The sequence below is a fragment of the Ascaphus truei genome, chromosome 2, assembly GCF_040206685.1.
Source record: "Ascaphus truei isolate aAscTru1 chromosome 2, aAscTru1.hap1, whole genome shotgun sequence".
Taxonomy (NCBI): Eukaryota; Metazoa; Chordata; class Amphibia; order Anura; family Ascaphidae; genus Ascaphus; species Ascaphus truei.
This window is the reverse complement of record NC_134484.1, coordinates 141,199,005-141,225,656: the sequence shown is the minus strand read 5'-3', so window position 1 is coordinate 141,225,656 and position 26,652 is coordinate 141,199,005. Positions and strand designations below refer to the sequence as shown.

Here is a 26,652-nt window from a genome sequence, read left to right as displayed (position 1 = left end):
CATGATATGACACTATAGCAGTCAATGGTCACCCTAATAAAAAAGCATGACGGCCAAAAATACACAATAATAAAAAATATATACACAAGCACCTAAACACCCCAATTCAAGAAATAAAAGCACTAGCCAACCAATTAAATACATAAAAGCACTAGCCAAACAATTAAATACATATAGACGCTTTATCGACGCTTAGTGAATAGGCCCCTAAATGTTTACTTTTTTGATTTTTCCTGACCATCCCTCATGAATCATTCTTTGTAGTTTGGTATTTTAGTTTTATTGCAGTTGACAATTCTGCAACCTCTTCTTTTCCTGACTCAGATTAAGCTCAGTCACTCTGGATATAGCAAAACCGAATGTTATAGATCTCTTGCCAGCTGTACAAGTGGAAAACTGCGAATGTCCTCCTGGTTATACTGGCACATCTTGTGAGGTAAGAAACAACTGTTTGTATAAGCATGTTTCCAGGGAATACCAGTGACAACATATATTTATGTATTAAAAACTTTGGTTTTAATATAGGATTTTATCATTCCAGCTGCTTCTGTGCTAACGCTGTGGATACAGTGATTTATTTTTCATGTTAGTATTTTCTTTCTTCTTAAGGACATATATGGTTTGTGTATTTACCATTTTTTGTTATGTACAGTGGTCCACTTGTCCATTGGGACATTTGTCTGCAAAGCATTGCAGTGGGTTACACAAGATACATTACAGCACGTAAATACATGCCGAGCACTCATTTTGCTCTAGACTAAATATTTGTACTGTAGTTTGTATATACAACAGTAAATTCACTGGGTGATTAAGCAGTGTTTTACTAGAGTCTACCACTAAAGGAAAAAAGCTGTCAGATTTTTCACTGACATTAAGTAATTGATAAGTTAATTGTGTTAAATCCTAGACACAAAACGACGACTAATGTATGGGTGGAAGTTAGTTTGACGTTTTAGTCGCTGTTTTAGGTTGTGTAGAAATGCAGATTCATTGTAGGTTGCGATGTCTTTTAGTGCAAAATAAAATAGTTATTCATAGATGAAATTAAAGTATACATGGCTTTTCGCCAACTCATAGGTTTCATCTTTATGTGTACACTACAAAGATCTCTTATGTTTGTCCACTAAAAGGTATTACAACCCACAAAGAATCAGGGTAGAAATGACATTAATTGCCTTTTTTAAGTTGAAAGTTTTTCACATCTTGTGAGGGGAGGTTGATGGTCCTAAAAATGTTGTATTATTAATCATTAAAGGTGTTAAACTGAAAAATTATTCTGTTTCAGTCTTGTAGCCCTGGACACTACCGAGTGAGTGGAACCCTCTTTGGAGGTATTTGCCAGCCTTGTGAATGCAATGGCCATGCAACTGAATGTGACATCCACGGTGTATGTTTTGTAAGTCAATGTTAAAGTGTCTCTATTTACATACAGTAGAGTAAATCTTAATAAGTAAGATTCTGATACTAATTTGTGGACATGTATTCCTTAGGATTGTCAACACAATACTATAGGTCCTCACTGTGACCAGTGCTTGCCAGGTTACTTTGGAAATCCTTCCCACGGAACTCCTCATGATTGCCAACTATGTTCTTGTCCTTTGAGCATCTCTTCCAACAAGTGAGATTCTAGATTTGTTATCACTTTTTATTACATGTTTAACATTGTCTGCTAAACAGGTAAATTCTGTTCGGCAATAAACATTCTGTAAGGCAAATTCCACTGCAGAGATAGTCCCATGAGCACTCAATTCCACGAAAGATAGTATTTTATTACTAAACTGATTTTTCTGTTGGCCCTTTCTGTGCCAGAAATATCTGCCACGGTATTTGTTGTTTTCCTGTTTTATTACAAATGGGATTTACATCTTTGCTCATATCACCTATTTCAGTTTTAGTCCAACGTGTCATTTGTCAAGTGAAGGTGATGAGATCTGTGACCAATGTCCACCTGGTTATTCTGGTTCACGGTGTGAAAAGTAAGTGCTTCTTTTACTTTCTTGGTGCTGAGTTCCAATCTGTCTCATCTGAAAAGTACTGATTTTATCATTTAATTTATGACATTTCTTCAATGCTGGTAGTGGCATTCCGGTACTACAGGGCTACTATATAGACACTGGTTAAAAAGAAGGCAAAAATAATCAACATTAATAACCTCAAAAACGATAACGGTGAATTTCAACGAGAACTGAAAAATTGCTTCAGCTTGCTCGAAATGTACAGTAGGCCAGATATATTGTAAAAAGAAATTACCATCGTTGGACAAAGAGGTTACATGACTGAATTCCAAGGGATATTAAAAGACCAAAACAACAATCAAACGTTAGATGGGTGGATGAAATCAGAAATGTTGTTGAAGCAACGTGGAGAACAGAGGCTTGCAACCACAGTACCCAGAAGATCATTGGGGAGGACTTCATCCAGCAGTGAATTGATAAGTGCTGGAGATAATGATGATGTTGATATACATATACATATACAGTATATATACACACATATATATATACACATGTATATATGTATATATATATAGATTTTTTGGTGATTTGTCGACCACTATATATATATATATATATATATATATATATATATATATATAGTGGTCGACAAATCACCAAAAAATCTACTCGCCGAACAAAAAAAATCTACTCGCCACCTAGTACCACACGTGTGCTGCTTGGGCCAATAGGAGCTCGCCACGATGTTAAATCCACTCGCCCGGGGCGTGCAAATGTATAGGTTTGTCGAACACTGTATATATATATATATATATATATATATATATATATATATATAGCTAAACCCCATTATAGTGCGATCCACTACAATGCGGACCAGCTTATAACGCGGTCTGAGTGTGGCTCCTGATTTATAAACATCTCCAAGGATTTTTTTTTTTTTATAACATTCAATGCGTTATTGACTTACCTGGCTTCTGCAGCTCTCTCCTCTCTACCAACCCAGTGGTGTAGCAGCTAGAGAATTGCTACTAGCATATGAAGGATCATGGGTTCGATTCCTGCATGTGTATTATATAAAATGTATTCACTGTTGGGCTGTTATTGGTCAGAGGAGGGTCACATGACCCTTCTCTGCACTCGAAAGTCAAATTGACAGCTGCACACGTGGACCTAGTCTGATGAAGCAGGGAGAGGAGAGAGCTGCAGATGCCAGGAGAAGTCCTCGCTGATACATGTATATACATATACAACAAATAAACCAGCGCTCAGATAAAGATTTGTGAATAAATTAAATTAAGTGTATAGATGAAAAAGTGGTAGACTATAAAATATATATAGCAAAAAATAAAGAACAATAGGCAGTCTGTCTGGGAAATCAGTATGTTGGGTACAAATCCTGTATAGCACAAATAGGCAATATGATACCGTGTAGAGACGAATATCAGAGGCAGCACTCCAAATGGTTTTCAAAAGAATATATTGTAATAACAAGACATCTTTTCCAACGTTTCGGTCCACGTGCGGGACCTTTCTCAAGGTGATGTGAATACAGAGTGAATTAGAACACATATAAATACCCTCAAAAACCCATAACACACAGGTGCAACACATAATCAAAATTAAACAATACATGGTATGCATAATGCAAGACTCTCCCATACCTGTGAACCGCCCAGCGTTGCCTGGAACGCAGGGATCCGCCCGCCCTGCTCTACGTGTGGATTACAGACAAAAACATACAAGGAGACAGAGATTCTCCTGCAAAAGATCCTAGTTAGCTGCACAGCAAGACTGAAAGTGTGTTTAGGGTTCAAATACCCAACCAAAATACAGTTAATTAGGCTCTAGAGGGTACCGTTAAGTAACCGCTCCCAACACTGTGGGAGGACAATTACCACTAAAACTGCCCATAGGCAGAAAATAATAAATACTTTATTGTTAAACAAAATACGACGCAGTAACACATACTCAAAACTAATAAATACACTTAAAACTTGTATACCGGGTGGATACGGGTTCAGGGATATTCAGGGTAAATCCAGAATAATAAATGTATATCCCCTACCCTAATTGGGGTTGTTCACATGAGACACTATTGGGAAACAAGAATAAATAAGCATAGGGCAATAGTATTCCTAGTCTCAGTATACAGTGCTGGTATGGGTAGAGCTGATAGACAGTATGCTGTAGGTACCTCAATGCAAGTCAGCAATTAAAGTAAACAGAATATAACCAGCATAAGGTGCAGTGTATCGAATGGTAGTATACCAGTCAACATTAATTCACATGGGTAAAATGTCACAACCCAGTCCACAATAAGCATCCAGTGGGAACACACATAACACTGTTAAATCAGCTCCGATCGAACGCTTGTACACTTAACATATGCACAATATACCTGCATCATTCAGACCCAGCTTAGCCCACCCTACCAGCTATATTCAGGAACAACCTCACCCGTGATTCCTCCTACACGACGTCAACGCGATGACGTCATGCCGACGTACGTTTCGCGCATAAGGGGCTGGCGCTTTCTCAAGGTGGGAGGTGTGGATTAACCTAATCCATAATCAAGTGTGCAAAGGAAAAAATAGAGCGCAAATGTACATAATAGGTACAATAATTAGACAATTTTATTAAAAACCAGGGCAAGCAAGTTCCCTGAATCAATGATATATAAAGGAGAGAAAAAACAATTGTAAAAAACAATGCATAAAGAACAAAGGTTGCCAATCATAAGCTGTATTTCCAGTGAGGAGAATTGATCATATATGAGGCACGCAGTAAGGTGAAGGCTGCTGTATAATTGGAGAAGTGGCAGATGAAAGTTCCAAATGTGACCACAGAGACCAGAGGGACTAAGGTTTAAGTGAGGTCCAAGGTGTAACAGTCCAGTAACTCCGGAGGGGCTAATGCACACATATGTATATGGCTCAAAAGAATCTCACCATTCCCACATGAGATAGTCCAGTGTAGTATTGATAAGGGCTGAAGATAATTATGATGTTGATATACATATACTGTGTATATGTATATCAACATCATCATATATACACACACATAGCCACACGTGTGGTGTGTTTTGAGAATGTACGGTACCTAGCAAGCTAGATGGTTCTGTGTTTTCTTATTTGAAGACATTATTAGAAGCTGTTTTTGTAGCGGACAGTGTCCTTTTTAGTTTGTTAATAGCAGTTGCATTGTTATGAGTATATATCACAATGTTTTTGTAATTCCCGTGATAAATACTTTTTTTTCTAACTAAATTGTACTGTAGGTGTGCAAATGGTTACCATGGAAACCCTTCTGTGCTTGGAGGATCTTGTGTTCCTTGCGACTGTAATGGCAATGTAGACCCATTTGAAAATGGCCATTGTGATGCAGTTACAGGAGAGTGTCTTAAATGTATTGATAACACAGCTGGAAGCCACTGTGAGAGATGTGCAGATGGCTTCTACGGGGATGCCGTCTTTGCTAAAAACTGTACTGGTAAGTGACATGCCAATCTATGTGCTGCTCACACTGTTGCTATTGCTACCCTCATACTCACCAGCTAGCCACAGAATAAAGGAAAGGAACGTAAGGCACAATGTCCCACATTACTGACATTAGTGAGCAAAATGAGGCCTACAGACTCAATTACTTGTATTTGAGAAAAGATCATTGCAATTTGAACCACGGAAAATAATTAGGGTTAGCCAGAGCTGTGATTACTTCTGGTAGTAACACACTCATTTGTCTAGTGGGGAGAAGCTTGTGGGGAGCGCAGGTATCACCATATATAGGGAAGAAAATATATAATAGTATAATATGCCTAAACAGATAAAGCAATCTATACAGGAATCGTGATTGGGAGCTCACATTCTCCCAGTTGAAATTCAGCAGTGAATAGCAATGAATGCAATGATGTAGACTCAGTAGTATGAAAGGGGGTCTTCCTTGACAGAAACTCCCTGATGTCAGCAGAACAAACCCTCGGAGGCAACGTCGCGCGTGTACCAAAGTGCGGTTATCCGCCTGTCCCTGCGGGGAGCACTGCAGCAGTGCGGTTTGTCTAGTAGTTAAAATACAAGAGGAAGAGAGAATTTACCTGTAGTCCTGGTGATGGTAAAATTATACCTCCAACTTTTGTGACTTGTATGGTCCAAGATCAAATCCATTACGCCTCACATTCTGCCGTAAGCCGTTGTCATTGCGTATATGAAATTCTTAATCTAACATAACTCCCTCTAACATGATCTCTTACATCTATTAGTATATGTACAGTTTTTTTTCCTGACATCTGTTATGAACAATTTTTTATTTACATATTATTATTTAGCTTCTTGTACTTTAAATAAAGATGGGTACAGTATTATGAGAGAATCAGTATTGCTGTACACAGGGCCTGCCCAAGTCTTTGTAGATCTTTGTTGATCTTCTGAAAAACATTTTGTTTTCAATTGAATGTGCATGTAACAAAACCCTATTAGCTGATTGTAATTAATATTAGGATCACATACAAAAAATGTACTCAATATATTGAGCATTAGCAGTACAATACATTTTTCCTCTCGCTCTAGGTTCTATTTGCTTTTCTTGTGCTTTTTATAATGTGTTATTTTTATTAAATCCGAAAGACTTAGGCAGTAAACATTTTCTGTCAGGAAAATACATGCATGTATTAAGTTAATCGCAGTGCTCTTAAGCATCAGCTAGTACATTCTTTATTTACTGAATTCCAATCAATCCATAATGCATTCTTTGCTGATTGTATTCAACCATGTCTAAAAACACTGATTTCTCAAATACTCAGAAAGGGTCCACTCAGCGGTGGTGTAACATTAATCTTATTCTTTATTTAATTTACAGGACAGTCAGCACAAAGAGTGCAAGAGGATGCACCTCAGTTTAGTTATAACCTCATTTTCTATAGACAGATTATTTAATTTATATACATAGCCTCCCTGCAGTTTCAATCGTTTAAATAGTTTAAATATTAAGACAAAGATGTCTTCTCGTGCTGGAAGATGTCTTATTGTATAGCACCGCATAGTTAATATAACCCATAGTCACATTATACACAAGGGGCAAGTTTCAGATTTTGTGTTTACAAATAACTTTTAAAAGTGATTTTGAAATACAGATGTAACCATTATTATTGCTCTCATTATCACATGATAACGAGCTTCCGTTGGTGCAAGTTTTAACTTGGTGTCATGAGATTTTAAATTAAATGAAGCAGAGACTTACAAAATTAGTGTCTTAATGCATGATAACTGGTGCAATAACGTTGTCTACGTCTGTAGACATCTGATAGGTATATTATTATTATTATTTTTTTAAATGCATCAATCATCCATATTTCTGAAACATGTCTCGGCCAATGGTTTATTTTCGGAGGATCTACACCTTAAAATGTAATTTAATACATTCACTTAAACAGTGGAACCTTCAAAATAATCAAAGTAGTGTATACATGTATGTAAATATATAAATATATTTATTTGTGTTAACTTGTTTTCTGTCTGAAAGCCTGTAGATGCCACCCAGATAGCTCAGTTTCTGGCACCTGCCACCATGAGACCGGCGTGTGTGAGTGCAAACCAAATGTTTCGGGAAAAAGATGTGATCAATGCTTGGTAAGAAACAGACTGCAGTGCAGTCAGCTATTATTGAACTATATGTATTTAAACAGTAACTATGCTGTACAATTTAATTAAAAGTTGTAATGCTCCTGAGATACATTTTTTTTTATTTAGCTTAAAAAAACAACTATCTGGAAGTTTGTCTATTTCATTTGTTTATATTACAATCAAATGAATAAAGAAAACACTGGGGAAACTTCAGTTCAGCAGGTCCTAAGCTTCTAAAGTACAAGCACAAAACCGTCAGTCTGTTATAGTCAATGAATAAGAAATATTAAATATAAGTAACAGGTACATGCCAAAGAGAAATCCTAAAAAACAAATCTTCCAGACATGTCATTTTTCCATCACTCATCACGATTAAATGATCTTCATTTTTGCTCCCACAGAATGGATACTATGGCTTGACCACTGGGCTTGGCTGCCTTCCCTGTAACTGCAGTCAATCAGGCTCCATCTCTGAGGCTTGTAATGATGTCGGGCAGTGCCCCTGCGTTCCTGGTGTGGCTGGTGTGAAGTGTGACATTTGTGCTCATGGATTTTATGCATTCCAGGACGGTGGCTGTACACGTAAGTTCAAATCATTGTTACAAGAAGTTCTTTGTTTCCACTGATACAGTAATTATATTATGCGCTCTGCCTAGGTTACTTTCCCCTAAAAGGTATTCTTTTGAGCGGTTAGTGGCTCATCAGACTGACACACACTAATTTGGCAGTCAAGGGATTAAACAAAAAGTAGAAAGCAGAATTAAGTACAGTACTGGTAAACGGTTAACTTTTTTTTAGATCATTTAATCATTCTCATATTATTCTACTTCAACAAGCCCTAGTTATTAATTGCTGTTCTGTTTTGGGAATAAAGAAAAAACAGAACACAAATAAAAAAAATAACATTTGTAAAGTTAGGATTTTTTTTATTAGTGTCTTGTGCCCCTATAGAAACGGTCACAGTTTAATGAAGACCCCCCTAAATGTCAATGACACCTCATAGTGTTTTGTGAATTATTACAGCAGGTTCAGTATAGTTATAATTCATCACATCTTAAGAGACCTTACATTCATAAGTACTGATAGATAAAGTGGTTAGTCCAAAGTTACACTGATCTGAACTTCATTGGAGTCTTACACTACTCCTAATTTAGATACACATACTTGTATTGCATGTACCAGCCTACCTGAAAGATTATGGATGTACCTGTGTGTAGGAGATGAGTGCAGAGGTATAGCCATGGAGACATAGATTGGGGAAATTAAACATTGGCTTTTTATTTAGCCCGTAGCTTCACAACATTACAGTTTCTTGTAAGCATGCAAAACAATAACAACAGGCCCATCCCTTTGTAAGGGCGGACTCACACTTCCCAGTCCCTATCTGCAGGGCTGGGAGGCTAGGCTTCTGGCCAACCTCTGACCCCAAAGTCCAAAGAGGTACCTGTAAGCAAGGGGCACTTTACATCAGTCTCTAGGTCTGGGTTGGTGTCCGTGGGGTGTACCTTCTGGCAGGATGCAGGGTCCACTGCGTCCTGGAAAAGAGGGTCTCGTTGTCTGGTACCCCATGCAGTTTGTGCAGCACACTTAAACCTGCTTAATGAGCCAGGGGAGACTAGCTAATTGACTCTAGCTGAAATTAACCAGCTGTCTGCCGAACTCATCAGCTACAGACAGACTTTGTGGGCTGCATTTTTAAACTGGGGAAATGGCCTGTCACACTGTGTATGATGGGAACAATAAAAGAATGGCACAGATGTAAGGGAAATGATAGGTTCTATCATAAATGGATTCCTAAACATGAACGATTGTAGGACTAGCTATTTTTCCACCAGAAGTAGTAATCCATGTCTAATATTAGTGGTTATGCTTTGTTTGGATGAGATCAACCTATGTGTGTTTTTGTCCATAGCTTGTGATTGTGCGCACACTCAGAATAACTGTGAACCTGAGTCTGGCAAGTGCATCTGCCCTCCTCAAACACGCGGGCCTAAATGTGAATCATGTGAAGCCAACTACTGGGGACATGATCCTGAACTTGGATGCTTGGTATGAAGTAGGATATGAAAGTCCTGAAAGTAGCTGAAACCGATTAGCAAGTAGTATGTCCTTTCTTCACCAACTAATCGACAGTAGCTTTCAGTCTCAGTAATTATTTGTATACATGCTAATGATTAAAATGTACCCTTTTTTTCCTCATTATTTGAATTGTATACATAAATTGCTTGGTAAACGTGTATTTTTGGATCTCGTGGTGGGTTCATCATTTATCAATGCGAGTTTAAAAGAGCAGTCCCACCTTGACCTCACTTTTATATAAGTGGGAAGCAGGGAGTCTCCGGAGCTGAACCGTGTTTATTTTAGCTCCGGGGGAACCCCTGCTTCCCGAGATATTTTCCGGAGAAGGTGCCACCGGTACTTAATGGAGGTTTAAATGCCTGCGTCACGCGTGCCAATGGGAAGGCGAGATGGATGATATTGTTGCTTCTTATTGGCACGTGCGATGTGGGAAATTTACACCTCCATGTTGTTTTCTCTTTAGGGAACGCTACCGGCAGCACTTTCCCCCGTAAGTATCTGGGGAATCAGGGGTTCTCGGAGCATAAATAAACGTGGTTTAACTCTGGAGACCCCCTGCTTCTTATCAACGTAAAAAGAAAAATTGGTAGAAAAAAAATATATGCGGAATTACTACTTTAACATGGATTGAATTGTATAACACATGCTAGTGCATTGTGGCAAACCCAGCAACTATAACTATGTCTAGGAATAGCAAAGTTTCCCAGATATTTAGATTCATATAAAATGCATGAACATATTACTAAAAATTAATTAATACATTTTATATGTAAATACTTTGAGTGCTTCAATCCTTTTATATATTTTCGGATAATGCTTCAAAAGTCGCAAATAACTTATATAGGCTAAAGGACTTTCAGAAGCTGAAACACAAGGTTTCAAGGTAAGAACTTTGTGTTCAAGGGCCCTAATCCTGATTTGTGGACACCTTTCTTTTGGCAATCCAATTAATGTTGCAGTGAGGGATATTTCAATATATAATTTTCTAAAAGGGTTGCAGACACTTCTAGCACCGAATATTTGTTTCCTTTATTCATCAAGTTTGTGACAAAATACTCCAAAGTTGATCAATGATCAGCTGATACAACTTTTAAGTTATTGAGTGATGTTGTAAAGTGGCAGCCACAAAATGCAACAATATTCTAATTTGTGACGTATCAAAGAAACGAGTAACAGCCTCATGTTTACTACACTTACCATGGAGGCATATACACAAGGAGTTATAAGGCAAGAGCATTTTTTTGATCCTTCAGCGACACCGCTGTTATTTAAATGATTTCTATTTAAATGACTCAGCTTGCAAAGTGCAAATATGTAGCTTCCAACTACAGTCCTTCCAAAATTATTATCTGTGAATCCCAATGTTTCTATTGAAATTAGAGACACACTGTTGATACAGAGCTGAGGACAAACATCATGCCGTGGGCAATAATCTGTTCATATTCCTAACTTGTCTCATTTTAGGAATGCAATTGCAGCCTGGGTGGTTCAAACAGTCTCCAGTGTAACCTGTCAACTGGCCAGTGTCCTTGCAGAGATGAGTTTGGCGGGCAGACCTGCAATGCTTGTTTATTTGGATTCAGAAACTACCCCGACTGTATTTCGTGTGACTGTGATTCCAGCGGAACACAGACTGCGTGGTGTGATGAAGCACAAAAGGTGTGCAGCTGTGAGGAAGACACTGGTGTCTGTGCGTGTAAGGTAAATTACCTCTATGTGTTTGTGGTCTCCTGAAACAGTTTCTACGTCGAGATGTTTACATTCTGTTCGAACTCACGTATTTCTGTTATGCATTTATCGTATTCGCACAAGTATCAAAAACATTGTGCACACTCCATGAAAGTATAAAATAAAATCCCATTGCTGGTGAGTGAAGGATATGATTAACCAGGGGAATATAATAATACTCATATTGAATAGTTATTTATCTGACAGTACCTAAATAAAATGTACTGCAAGTAGTTTCAGATTCATCAACACCCCAGAAGAGACTACATTTTAGTAAAATTTTATTTATGAAATGATGTTAATTGTTTGAAAGCAGTGGGTGATATAAACACTTTCATTTTAAATTATAACTTCACATACTGTATTACAACCTAATTAGTATTCTTGTTTAATAGATGAGCATGTGAAAGAAAACAAATACAGTGATAGGATTTTCTAAGTTAGGGAGAAATGGAAGGGGCTATGTTCGGGGAGACCAGAACCAATGCCACCCATGTGCTCATTTTCTTAATGTGATCTCGTGGTTGAAACCCCAATATTTTCATGACAGTTTTTTTTTTTTAGAAACATTATTTTAAAGAGACAATCCAACCCGTTTTTTTTTCCTCTCTCTCTTTTTAATACAGAATTGAAGCAGGGGGTCTCCGGAGCTGAACCCCACTAATTTCAGCTCGGGGAACCTCCTGCTTCCGGAGGTATAAACCTCCGTAGGGGGTGTCGGTAGCCACTCCAGGGTTCACTACATGTCTGCTTTTCAAAGCTCCCGGGCCCTGCGGACCAATAGGAAGCCATGACATCATCAGCTGCAGCTTCCTATTGGTCCATGTGACGAGGAAGCTGAAAGCTGCAGATATAACAGCACCACTTTCGGAGGTAAGTATCTCCGGAAGTAGGGTGTCCCCGGAGATAAAATTAATGGGGTTCAGCTCCGAAGACACCCTGTTTCAATCTTGTATATATTAAAAAAAAAAAGACAAAAAAAAAACAACAAAAAACATCTTGGATTGCTCCTTTAAATACTGTATATTGTTTTTATTCGTTCAAATATTGCCACTTGCTGGAATATAGGGGAACTACACCCATCTACTGAAATACAGTATCTCACTAAGGCCCAGATCCACAAAAGGGTGCTAAGTTTTTTTTAATGCGTTTCCTCCCATTCACATGAATTGGAGCTGAGGCGTGCTAAAACTTGGCATCCTTTGTGGACCTCGGCCTAATTTGGTATTTCAACTGCTAAGGAAATATATAAATGTAAGTACGCCTGTGGTAGGAGTGATAGTTTATAATAGTAATATGCATATTCATATTTCTACAAATATGCAAAACACATACATAGTATACATACATACATATACATACAAATTAGAGATACAAATAATTTAGTGAATAAAGCATCTTTAAATAAGAATATGCAGCAGAGAAAACATTGCTAATGTTTTTAGAATTACTATCTGGAATCAATAAAAAAAAAAATGCCTAACTTACTTTCTGTGATGATTGCTCCTACTAAAAATAGTCCTGCAAATAGGAAAGTGATGAAAAAGGTGAACAAAAGAAAAGTGCGCAACAACAATGTATAAATAACGTGATATTTGTGATACAATTAAATAGGTGACCTTGTGTATAGTATGAAATATATGAAGTGTCTGCAGCTGTGACACCAGGGATGGCTCTGGTCCCCCCTAAATGCACACAAAAAAACAAGAAACACAGCGCACAACGCTCATAGTGCATTAAATGATATCTTTAGTAACCAAAATAAGAAGGTAAGTATTGTGCGTACATAAAACAAAATTTAAACAAGCATTTCAGGGTTATTGTTACCCAAACACCAACGGACGCCTGTGATGGTCTCGTGGCTCTCTCCTTCTCACTCCAATAACCTCGGTGTAGGGCCTGGAAAGTCTCCACTCCAAACGTTGGTGTTTTGGCCTCTCGCCTTAAGGGAAGGCTAATGCAGCTTCAGCAGTCCAGAAAAAGACCTCCGCTTGTATGCGTTGTGCCCGTCACTGCATGAGTCTCGTATGTAACGGAGCAGCGGAGTACACGCGGTTTTTCGTCCTGGTCGAGCACTTCCGGGTCTGTGACGTCACAAGATCGCGAGACTTCGTCGCAAGTCTGCAGGACACCGGATCGGTTCTCTGGGAGTGCTGGGATATAGAGGGTTCGCAAATGTTCTCAATCCAACGCGTTTCGAAACCACAGAGGGTCTCTTCATCAGGGAATAAAGACTAATGAGTCTATTGGCATTTTATATACCCCTCCAGCGTCACTGATTAGTCCCTCAATTAGGGTTTGAGCCAATCGCAACACAACGGGGAGGAGTCAGAAAGCTCCATGGCAACAGAGAATGCATCCTAACAAAAAAACTAAAATCAACTTTATTTAAACATATAATGACAAACAATTCATAAAAAGATGACTCTAAAATGAAGAAAAAAAGAATTAGTACACACTAATATTTGTAGATGTGTTAGAACATTTAAAGTGATTCAAATAAACACCAACAAAAGTATTTGAAAAGGAAGCACGAGCTAAAAAATCCATAGATACCTTAAAACCATTAAATTAGAATTAATAAAATGTTTATTTATAAAAAAAAAAAAAAAATTTTTATAAAAATTTTTACAAATTTTTTAAAATGTGCCAGCTCAGAATATAGATGTTATTTAAAATGCATAACCTAACTATATCACCAGTGTGAGGTAGTCAGTAAAGGGACCATATATCTATATCCTCATTGAGACCTCCCGGATATAATGTGCCCAATTTATATATCCAGAAGGTCTCTTGAAAGGATAAATCCTTAACCCTATCCCCACCCCTTCTGCTCCTAGGGACGTGTTTGATACCCTTAAAGCGCAGGGACATGGGGTCTTTATTGTGATGTAAGGCATAGTGCTTAGAGAGGCTATGAGTTAACAGACCATTTTTTATATTTCGTATGTGTTCTTGTATACGTGTTTTTAATTGGCGTTTAGTGCGCCCTACATAGAACAAGCCACACGGGCATTCAATTAAGTATACAATATGATCCGAATTACAATTAATAAAATCAGATATTTCAAAAATTTCCTCAGTTTTTGGACACACAAAAGTTTTACTATTAGAATGTAAGTGTTTGCACACTGAACATTTTCCACATTTGAAGTTTCCACAGGGTTTTTTAATATTTAACCATCTTTTTTCTCCCACAGGTATAGTTTTAATATTTATGTCACTAGGGGACAGAGCATTCTTTAGATTTTTTGCTCTTCTATATATGAACCTTGGGAACTTAGAGATATGTGTTCCCAAAATTGGGTCATTTGACAGGATTGACCAGTGCTTTTTTACAATCCTCTCTATATGTGAAGTCATAGAATTATAGTTTGTAATAAAAGCAACATTACATTTTTCCTCACTTACAGTTTGTTTCTTTTGATGTTTAGTTTTTGGAACTAGCATTTGATTCCTATCTATTTTTCTCACCCTATCAAGATCATCAAAAAAATAACTGATGATCTTGATAGGGTGAGAAAAATAGATAGGAATCAAATGCTAGTTCCAAAAACTAAACATCAAAAGAAACAAACTGTAAGTGAGGAAAAATGTAATGTTGCTTTTATTACAAACTATAATTCTATGACTTCACATATAGAGAGGATTGTAAAAAAGCACTGGTCAATCCTGTCAAATGACCCAATTTTGGGAACACATATCTCTAAGTTCCCAAGGTTCATATATAGAAGAGCAAAAAATCTAAAGAATGCTCTGTCCCCTAGTGACATAAATATTAAAACTATACCTGTGGGGCTTCCGGTGGTGACGTCACACCACATGCCAGCCTGATTCGGAGCTCCCTATTCCCCTCCATGAAAAGGTGCTAGAACGAGCACAAAAACCACTACAAAACTCACCAAAACGAGAGGGCACTAAGAGCTAAGCTCAAGCATGGCTAAGCACCAAAAAAAGGGACCCATGCAGAGTGTCTCAGCTTATTTCACGCCGTCGAAGCGCCCGGGGGACCAGGAGGAGCTGAGCCAAGATGGCGCCGACCCCAGCGTGGCAAGCACTCCCGCCCGCGAGCAGCAGATCCCGGAGAACATCACAGCTAGCCACCTGATCACTAAAGATTTTTTGGAGGACTATATGACCCAAATGTTCTCCAAACTCAGAAAAGATGTCAGCCAAGACTTTAATAGTGCTATAAATAAAATGAAAAAGGATATCACCGAAATCTCCCAAAGAACAGATTCCCTGGAGAGCAGGGTGGAGGAAATAGAAGCGGTTCAGTCCTCGGCCGAGGACGAGATTAACCGACTTAACCAGGAGATAAACCGCCTAAAGGATGGATTAGAGGACCAAGAGAACCGGGACCGACGTCAGAACTTAAGGTTCCGGAACATCCCTGAGTCGGTTCCCGCAGAAGCACTCACATCTTACCTTCAGGATCTCTTCCAGCACCTGGTACCAGACCTAAAAAAGGAAGACATGGAGCTAGACCGAGCCCACAGAGCCCTCGGTCCACGACGAGAAGACCCAAAGAGACGCAGAGACGTCATCGCTCGCTTCCACTCATACACCACCAAGGAGAAAATAATAAACAAAAGCAGAGGAATGAACCAAATTCCGTTCCAAGGCGAGCAGCTTCAAATATACAACGACTTATCCAGAATAACTATCCTCCGTCGACAAGATCTTAAGCCGCTGACCCAGCACCTGCAAAACCACAATGTGCGCTATAGATGGGGCTTCCCCTTTAAACTAAGCGTTCTTGCTAAGGGTAAGCTCCATACTATCACCCACATTGATGACGCACCGGGTTTCCTGCGACTCCTGGACTTACCACCCATCCAGAGACGAGGCCGAGACGAGGACGACGAGGAAGCCAATCTACCCCCACATCAACGCGGTTCCAGGTCCTCAGAACGCCTAGCCCAGCAGAAGACGTCCAAGACCCCATCAGGATCCTAAAGAGGAAAAGACAACAGCACAAGACAAGCCGCTCTGACACCCAGCCCAGCTGAGATGACATCACCAGAAAGCTCGGGACTGTGCCGCTTCCCCCTTTACCTGTTCCCCTGAGGCTTCTACCTACATAACTCCACGATACCTGCAGAAAGAATCACGCCCCCCCCCCCCACCCCAACAACCTCCCCCCCCCCCACACCTCCCCACAAACAGCTCCAGCCCACATGCATGTACTTTAGCCCTTCTCCCCCACCCCCACCCCTGTCCCACCTCCCCTCGCGTCCCTCCCCTCTCTCTCCCCCCCTCTCTCTCTCCCCCCCTCTCTCTCCCCCCGCTCTCTCTCCCCCCCTCTCCCCCCCAGCAGAACACTACCCCGATTCAAAACCTCACCCCTGAGCTTCCCATAAGCTTTCCCTAGCCCCGCCCCCCCTCCCTCCCCCTCTGCAACGAGTCCAAAAGCAGGCATCCCCCCCCCATGTCCCCTACTTACCTTAACAGGAGACTCGGGGAGCAGGACACGCAGAGGGGAGGGACGGAGCCCTCTTAGGGACACAGCGGAAGAAGGGTAAAGTACGGCAAAAAAAAAAATAAATAAATAAATAAATTACTAAACGCAGCTCCACAGTGTTTACCCCGGGGAGTCCCAGACCCCCAAAGAACACTCCCCAGACCCCCCCTCCCATCCAACCCACACTCCGTAATGCTCCCCCCACTGTTCTCCCAATCCCGCTCCAGCCGAATACTCAGTGCACCCCCCCTGCCTAAACCGCCCCCCCCCACCACCCCCCTCAACGCCACAGACCCAGCCACATGCACAACACATAGAGAACATTTGAACGCCCCATTTCCCCCACCCACACTCCTTCCCCCCCCCTCCACCGCCCTAGACAATCTCCATCCCCTACCAGAATCGAGTACCCCAAACATCTCTGCCCCCCTTACCCTCACCTCCCCCACCCCCTTCCCTTCTCCTCTCCCCCCGCACTCGCTCTAACCCCCCCCCCCCCCCCCCCCCATCTCCCCCTCTGAGACCACAGACGCTGAAGAAACCCCGGTCCCCCCCCTACCTACCTGGAGGGCGAAAACTGAAGTCCAGCCGGTGAAAGAACACAGGAGAATGAACAGCATCCAGCACCAGCCTAGGAGTCTGCCGGGTACAGTAAAATTGAAAGGAACAATACATACCAGACTTGACCATGTGAGGGCGCTCTCCCATTAGATTTCAGACTGAGACTTTCAGTCAAAAGAACCTCACAGATATAATGTCGCCTAAACTCTCACATAATAAATACTCCCCCCTCTTTTTACTACTATCACCCCCCTCCCCCCTCCCCTCCTTTCCCCCTCCTTCTTCCCACCCCCCCCCCCTATACCCCCCCTCCTCCACCCCCCCCACGTATACGAACTCAACAGGCGTCCCACCCCCTTCCCCCCCCCCCCTCCCCCTCTGCACCCCCCCACCACCCTCCTCTGCACCTCCCCACCCCCCTTTTTTTTCCCCCCCATATATGAAACAAGAAGTCAGCGACGAGACGACAAAATGCAGAACTAGAGGGGAGCCAGTATATTAAGAGGTCCCCCTCTCTCTCTCAATATTAGTAGGATGGCATACAAATGTACGATACTGTTGCAAATGTTATGTGAATATGTATCCCCTGCGGATTCCCCTCCCCCTCCCTACCCCCCCCCCATCCTCTGCCCTAGTACCCCTCCTGCTCCCCCCCCCTCCCCCCCTCCCTATTATAAGCTATTTAGCGAACTAAGTGACTACATATGCTTAACCCAGGTAAACACATACAGAGCCTCAGAGTAAGCGGGTCAAAGAGTCATCTCAGGTACTTAGTATACCAGGACCAACCTAGATAAGGGTACGCCCCTAATTACCACTAGAAACAAAGAAACTACCCATGCCCACCCCCCCAACTAGTGGTCCCCCCCATTTACAGAATGGAGGGTCTAGGGACTAACACAGTGCTCCGAGACAGGCCCATGTCTCCGGAAGTCCCCCCAGGGGCACCCCGCCCCACCTCCTTTTTCACGAAAGTGTCAAAGGTTACCTCTTATAGGCCTACTCAAGGCCCACCCAGTTTTCCCCCCCCTTATATGTGTCCCTCCCCTACTACCCCTATCCCCAGCGCAAACCCTCCCTCCGCGACCCCCTCTACCGAGGGTTCAGGTCTATCCGTCGCCCCCCGGTTCCGAACTCCTGACATGGGAAAAATAGGAGTCACAGGGCCTAGTGCCCTGAAAACACCATAAGAAAAACAATGGCCTCCATTAAACTAATTTCAATCAACGCCAAAGGCCTTAACTCTGTAAAAAAGAGGAAACTAGTCCTCACAGATCTCAAAAGATCCCGAGGCGATATAGTCCTAATACAGGAAACGCATTTTAACACCCAGACGCCCCCCAACACATTTAAAAATGTATTCCCCCAGGCATACTACGCCTCATCTCCTAGCAAAAAAAGAGGAGTAGCTATCCTCTTTAGGGCTGGGGTCCCATTTGTACTGACAAAATCTCACCAAGACCCCGAAGGACGCTCGCTCATACTCCAGGGCACTTTGGCAGGGTCCCCGATCACAATTGTCAATGTATACGCCCCTAATTCCAATCAAATTCAATTCCTGAACAGCCTACTAGAAACCCTAGACCAACAATCTCTATCTTCTCTGATCATTGGAGGAGACTTTAATATGGTGGCCTCTTACAAAAATGATAAATCCGGCCCCGGCCAAACAAGCCCAGACCACACACTCTCCCAGAGCAGTACTCAGGCCCAGAAAAAGGCTAAGCAATTCCGGGATATTATGGAAAGTTACTCACTGATCGATATATGGAGGGCTCAGCACCAGGGCCAGAGGGACTACACTTTCTTCTCCACCCCTCATCAGTCCTACTCGAGGATCGATTATTTTCTGGGCACCAGTAACGTCTTCCAGGCCTCCTCCCAGTCCAACATCGGGCCGATCACATGGTCCGACCACGCACCCATTGATCTTTTATTATCCCTCCCATTTATCAAACATGCCCAATATAAATGGAAGCTCAATGACTCCCTTCTTAATTGCCCCGACACCGAGACCTCAATTCGCCAAAAGTTGGTATCTTTCTTTAAGTATAACAAAGGCACTGCTTCAACCCCAGCTATGTTATGGGAGGCGCATAAAGCCACTATCAGGGGAGACTTAATTTCTATGGCCTCATACAAAAAAAAAAAAAAACTCAAACTCCAAAAAGAGCTTACAGAAAAAATCTCCCAGTTAGAAGCCCAACATAAAATCTCAACCTCCAAGACGACACTAAAGCAACTAACTCTAGCCAGAGCTGCCCTCAAACATACACAGCTAGAGGAAGTTGAAAAAGCCCTCAGATGGTCTAAACAAAAATACTTTGACAAAGGCAACAAAGCCGACAAGCTCCTGGCCTCGAAGTTAAGGGGTGCCAGAGCAAAAGCCCAGATCGCAAAAATTCAGACGGATAAAGGACAGGTCACTTATCTAGAGAAGGAGATAACACGAGAGTTCGCGAAATTTTATTCAGACCTGTATAACCTCCATCCCCCAGACCAGGACCCAGTTAATATCACTAAAATAACCCAATACCTAGAGCAGTGTAGCCTTCCCACACTCACCCCAGAAGAGACTGAGAGCTTAAACAAAGCAATAAATCAAGAGGAACTGTCCCAAGCCATACAATCCCTTAAGATAGCAAAAACCCCGGGCCCAGATGGCTTTTCTAATAGCTATTATAAACTGTTTTTACCTATCCTATCCCCCTACCTCCTCCAAATGTACAACTCGTTCCTACAAGGAGAGCCGATACCCTCTACTATCACAGCAGCAAACCTAGCGATTATTCACAAAGAGGGAAGAGACCCTCTCCTCTGCGGGAATTATAGGCCTATATCCCTGCTGAATACCGATCTCAAAATCTACAGTAAGATCCTGGCAAACAGGCTAAACCCAATTTTCCCTAGACTCATACATGTAGATCAAGTAGGTTTTGTGTCCGGAAGACAGGCCTCCGACAACACACGTAAAATAGTGGATATAATAGACCACGTGAATCTCACTGGGACCAGAGCAATGATTCTAAGCCTCGACGCTGAAAAAGCGTTCGACAGGATCAAGTGGTCCTTCCTAGACCAGACCATGCTGAGGTTTGGATTCTCAGGACCTTTCCTGGAAGGAGTGAGAGCTCTTTACCATAACCCAACAGCATATGTCAAATTGGCAGGTGGGTTCTCGGATCCAATAAAGATCAGAAATGGGACTAGACAGGGCTGCCCACTCTCCCCTCTATTATTCGCCTTAACTATAGAGCCCCTAGCAGCCAAGATCAGGGACGAACCCAATATAAAAGGTATCCAAATTGGAGTTAGAGAACACAAAATTTCGCTGTTTGCAGACGATGTGATCTTGACCCTCGCGAACCCCCATACCTCCCTCCCTAACCTTCAACGACACCTGACTCAATTTGGCCAAGTATCTGACTACAAAGTAAACATGGACAAGTCTGAGGCCCTAAATTTATCCCTCCCCCCCCAGGACTGGACCCTTATACAAGCCAACTATAAATATCGATGGAGCTCCACCCACATTAAATACTTAGGTGTTAAAATCTCTAATTCCTACAGCTCCCTATACCAATATAACTACCCACCTCTATTTAACCAGATCAAAAAAGACCTAGAGATCTGGAAAAAACACCAAATATCGTGGTTTGGGAGAATCACGGCAGTAAAAATGAACGTTCTCCCAAGACTGTTATATAACTTCCAAACCCTTCCAATCCCGGTCCCACAAACAGCGCTTAAAAACATGCAGTCTCTAATTCTCCAATTTATTTGGAATGACAAAAGGCCCAGAGTCCCTCGGTCAGTGATGCTCTCGTCTAGAGAAAGAGGAGGTGTGGGGGTCCCCGACATTGCAAAATACTACATCGCAGCACAGCTGAAGCAGGCTGTAGTTTGGAATTGCGACCCGGCCCTAGCTTCTTGGTTAGAGATAGAGTCTCACTACGCCTACCCCCTCTCCTTCCAAATGGCAATGTGGCCCACTGGCAGCAGAGGGGATAAACCACCAAGGTTTGCCCTGGGAGCAATGAGATGCACGTGGGAGGTATGGCTTAAATGTAGAGGGAAGTACGGTCTGGTAGCATCCCCCTCACAGCTCACCCCCATCTTTGGAAACCCCAAATTCCCTCCAGGGTGTTCTCCAAGCCAATTTGACCAATTTCAGGGTCACAACATTAGGATGGTGGCCGATCTGCTGCGGAAAGATGAGATCGCTACTTATCAGGTGATTAGGGACAAATACGAGATACAGGGCCTCCACCTATTTAAATATCTGCAAGTGAGACATTTTCTCCTATCCCTCTCACCAACTTCCAAATTTCCTAAATTAACCAGATTTGAAACCCTCTGCGCCAAAACAACCTATCAAAAAGGCCTGATCTCTCAAATATATAAAGGATTAGTACCCCAGTCTGGCCCACCCAACCATAGATATATGCAACGATGGTCCGAGGAATTGGGCCTCTCAATAGATCCGGAGGACTGGGAGGAGATCTGGGAGCAAGCCTCTAAAACCTCAATTTGCACAACAATAAAAGAAAATATATACAAAATTCTATTCCAATGGTACCTGACCCCCGCTAGGCTGAGCCAGATCTACCCAGGCGCAGTTGATCTGTGCTGGAGGGGATGTGGTCAAAAGGGGGACATGGCCCACATTTGGTGGTCATGTCCGGAGATCCAGAAATTTTGGGCCATGATCCAGAGGCTCATACGAGAGGTCACGGGACTAACCCTACCCCTAGACCCGGTGACCCTGGTGCTGAACAAACCTGTTGATGATCTCCATCCACCGATGTCCAGACTTATAACGGCCATACTGACGGCAGCCAGGTGTTCCATCGCTGCCGCTTGGAAGCAGACCAGAGCTCCCTCTAGAACCACTGTCACTAGCAGAATTAACGAAGTTATGTCAATGGAGAAACTGACCGCTCTGCTCCAAAAGAAAATACCCCAATTTCTAAACACCTGGGACCCGTGGCTAACAAAATAAATATACCCATAGGTAGTCGCGGAGGTAGGAGCGCGCCACCCACCCCCCCCCCCCTCCCTCTCCTAGGTTCCCCTCCCTTCCCCCCCCTCCCATGTGAGTCTTCCCCCCTCCCCCTCCTCCCCGCCCCCTCCCATCCAGTCACCACCCCCAAGAAAATGGAAAAAGTTATTGGGTCCCTGTCAGATTGTTGAAAGCACCATTGTCATGGGATCATGACACCCTTGTATGTACTGTTTGACATGATTGTACCCAATAAAAAAATTGAGTTAAAAAAAAAACTATACCTGTGGGAGAAAAAAGATGGTTAAATATTAAAAAACCCTGTGGAAACTTCAAATGTGGAAAATGTTCAGTGTGCAAACACTTACATTCTAATAGTAAAACTTTTGTGTGTCCAAAAACTGAGGAAATTTTTGAAATATCTGATTTTATTAATTGTAATTCGGATCATATTGTATACTTAATTGAATGCCCGTGTGGCTTGTTCTATGTAGGGCGCACTAAACGCCAATTAAAAACACGTATACAAGAACACATACGAAATATAAAAAATGGTCTGTTAACTCATAGCCTCTCTAAGCACTATGCCTTACATCACAATAAAGACCCCATGTCCCTGCGCTTTAAGGGTATCAAACACGTCCCTAGGAGCAGAAGGGGTGGGGATAGGGTTAAGGATTTATCCTTTCAAGAGACCTTCTGGATATATAAATTGGGCACATTATATCCGGGAGGTCTCAATGAGGATATAGATATATGGTCCCTTTACTGACTACCTCACACTGGTGATATAGTTAGGTTATGCATTTTAAATAACATCTATATTCTGAGCTGGCACATTTTAAAAAATTTGTAAAAAATTTTATAAAAATTTTTTTTTTTTATAAATAAACATTTTATTAATTCTAATTTAATGGTTTTAAGGTATCTATGGATTTTTTAGCTCGTGCTTCCTTTTCAAATACTTTTGTTGGTGTTTATTTGAATCACTTTAAATGTTCTAACACATCTACAAATATTAGTGTGTACTAATTCTTTTTTTCTTCATTTTAGAGTCATCTTTTTATGAATTGTTTGTCATTATATGTTTAAATAAAGTTGATTTTAGTTTTTTTGTTAGGATGCATTCTCTGTTGCCATGGAGCTTTCTGACTCCTCCCCGTTGCGTTGCGATTGGCTCAAACCCTAATTGAGGGACTAATCAGTGACGCTGGAGGGGTATATAAAATGCCAATAGACTCATTAGTCTTTATTCCCTGATGAAGAGACCCTCTGTGGTTTCGAAACGCGTTGGATTGAGAACATTTGCGAACCCTCTATATCCCAGCACTCCCAGAGAACCGATCCGGTGTCCTGCAGACTTGCGACGAAGTCTCGCGATCTTGTGACGTCACAGACCCGGAAGTGCTCGACCAGGACGAAAAACCGCGTGTACTCCGCTGCTCCGTTACATACGAGACTCATGCAGTGACGGGCACAACGCATACAAGCGGAGGTCTTTTTCTGGACTGCTGAAGCTGCATTAGCCTTTCCTTAAGGCGAGAGGCCAAAACACCAACGTTTGGAGTGGAGACTTTCCAGGCCCTACACCGAGGTTATTGGAGTGAGAAGGAGAGAGCCACGAGACCATCACAGGCGTCCGTTGGTGTTTGGGTAACAATAACCCTGAAATGCTTGTTTAAATTTTGTTTTATGTACGCACAATACTTACCTTCTTATTTTGGTTACTAAAGATATCATTTAATGCACTATGAGCGTTGTGCGCTGTGTTTCTTGTTTTTTTGTGTGCAAATAGGAAAGTGAGCCTGTAAGAGAGTTAGAAAACAAATAAACACTTAAATAAAGTTTAAAAAGCCCAATAAGACCGAGGAACAATAAATTGGCCACTTGATAAATTAAAGAAAATATCCTGTACAGCGACCTAAGGAAAGCCTCATAATAATGTCATTTTGTATACACTTGACGTCTGTTTTGTTTTAGGACAATGTAGTTGGAAGTCATTGCAATGAATGTAAGACTGGAACCTTTGCTTTACGCGCTGACCATCCATTGGGCTGCTCCTCATGTTTCTGTTTTGGAGTATCACATCTATGTTCCGAGTTGGAAAACTATGTCCGCATTCCAGTAAGTCACAGAAACATGTTGTACCTTTTTTTTTGTATTTGTTTGGTAATTTGTCAAATTGGTAGAAAGCAAAATAACCATTTATAATCAGCATTGCCATAATTGTACATTGCACCTCCCAAAAAATCCTTGCGTTGCAATCCTGGCTATTTCCCAGTGTATTGCACTTCCACTTTGACTAGTTAAGGGACAATAGTTTTCAGCACCTTTTATTAACATATGGTGTGACAATATAAAAAGCATGAAGAGAAGAATGAATCCATGGATACCCATACGTATCTTAGTCATTCTATCGCAAAATATATCTTATCTGAGGCATGTTTGTGTTTGATACTCTTTACAACAATGTTTCTCAGCAAGGATGCCTAGGAACCCTTGTGTGCCGTGACTCTCTCCCAAGGGTGCTGCGGCCCCAGGGGACAAACTCAGGTGGCTACTCAGCGGGCAGATCCCACACTGCCTGGAGACGTAGATGCTGTGATTTGCCTCTCCTCTCTCAGCCCAGTGCAACAAGAGAGGAGCCTCTTTATCTCCAAACAGCGCAGGGCGTGCCCGCTGAGCAGCTGACATGTTTGTGGTGTGGGAGGAAAGGGAAGGAGTGAGGGCTTTGTGTGTGGAGTGTGTGTGATGGCCTTGTGTGGGCAGGAGAGGGAGGTTAGTTGTTTTGGTGCAGTAGTGGAAGGTGTGTGGTATAAGTAAGAGAAGTTGGGTGAAGGGAGTGTTTATGATTAAGAAAGAGGGTGAGTAGGCGATAAATTGGGAGTGTGTGTTGAGTTAAAGGGTGAGTATGATGTGTGAGAGTGAATATGGAGAGTTTAATAAGAGAATGGGTGAGTATGTTGGGTATCTACTTGTGAAAAGGAGGCGTGCATGTGTGTAAGCGAGGAGGGGATGAAAGGCCTGAAGAGCAGGGGTGTCTCAAGATTTAAAGAAATCATTCAGGGGTGACCCGGCTGAAAAAAAGTTGGGAAGCACTGCTTTAGAATGTCATATTTTAGATATTAGTATATGTAGCCCTCTTTCACTCTAGTGTGAAGGGTCTACTAGTGCTGGCGGTACCTATCGGCTCAAGGAATCTGAGCCTCCGCTACTGGGAGCTTGGGTTAACAAATATATTGAGTGACAGCGCCTCCACCTGCATGGGATCCCAATTGTATGGGTTGAACCACGAGCAGGAACTATTAATAACAGTCCACAGATTATAATAATAACAATAATAACCTTTACTGTAAGTAATAACCATAAACCATAAACCACATAAATGCAATACAATACTAATGGTTACAGCTAAACCTCGCCGCGCAGGGCGTTGTCTCACCACCGTGTACCCCCACACCGTGTCCACAGTACCGTGTCCTTTGGTCACTTTACCCAATAAGTGTCCCCAAAAGATACCAACCCCTCTAGGCGTGATCAGCGCCTTATATACCGGTGTTGGTGCACGTTTGGCGAAAGGTACCTGCCGGGTGTGTCCACACCCGAGCGCGCTAACAACGAGAAGCAGGGGATCCGCCGATCCAACGTTATCCTCCGCTGGATGGGATGTCTCCCTCTGGAGTAACCGCTGCAACGATGGTCGCTCCTTCTCTTGTAGCCTAGTCCCAGACTGCAATAACAATACTGTGATGCAACTGCTGTGGCCCTAAGCTGGCTAACCACTAAAGGGGAAGGATCCCTAACTGAGGGGCCTTCCCTACAGCAGCCACAAGCTTAGGATGAGTTGGGCCTAACTGGGGCCTAGGGGATCTCTGGCCTAGTGCAGAGGGTCAAAGACCCCTGCACCTGTACAACCTCTCCTAGCTGTGTCCCTGCTCCAACTCTTATGACCTACCACTACTTCATAACTAATAATAATATTAAAATCTCTTTGATAGGCACCACAGAAATTGCTTTACATTAATTTTGCTCTTGAATTGAAACATAATGGAGGATTAGACTGGGAAGTATATGATTAGTAGAGAAGTGCGCAATTGTCACAATTTCATGAACCAGGCCTAATGTGTTATTTTTCTTTGGTAATCATTTTGCAAATATCGACAAGTTTTGCAAATATTTTTTGCAAAGCTTTAAAGTCAAGGTGTACGGTCACATGGTCCTTTAGAAAATTGTATTTTTGCTCAA

The 26,652-nt window shown here is 41.9% G+C and overlaps 1 protein-coding gene across 1 annotated transcript in view; it reads left to right on the top strand.

Annotated features, from left to right (window-relative positions):
* The window catches only part of LAMA1 (laminin subunit alpha 1), a 190,397-nt gene that overhangs the window by 87,618 nt on the left and 76,127 nt on the right, over positions 1-26,652 (top strand). The window contains exons 15-24 of the mRNA XM_075585330.1: positions 325-436; positions 1,286-1,396; positions 1,491-1,618; positions 1,890-1,976; positions 5,236-5,447; positions 7,473-7,579; positions 7,975-8,155; positions 9,486-9,622; positions 11,117-11,353; positions 24,388-24,531. Of these exons, the coding sequence (XP_075441445.1) occupies positions 325-436; positions 1,286-1,396; positions 1,491-1,618; positions 1,890-1,976; positions 5,236-5,447; positions 7,473-7,579; positions 7,975-8,155; positions 9,486-9,622; positions 11,117-11,353; positions 24,388-24,531 (1,456 nt within the window). The remainder of the gene's footprint in view (positions 1-324; positions 437-1,285; positions 1,397-1,490; positions 1,619-1,889; positions 1,977-5,235; positions 5,448-7,472; positions 7,580-7,974; positions 8,156-9,485; positions 9,623-11,116; positions 11,354-24,387; positions 24,532-26,652) is intronic.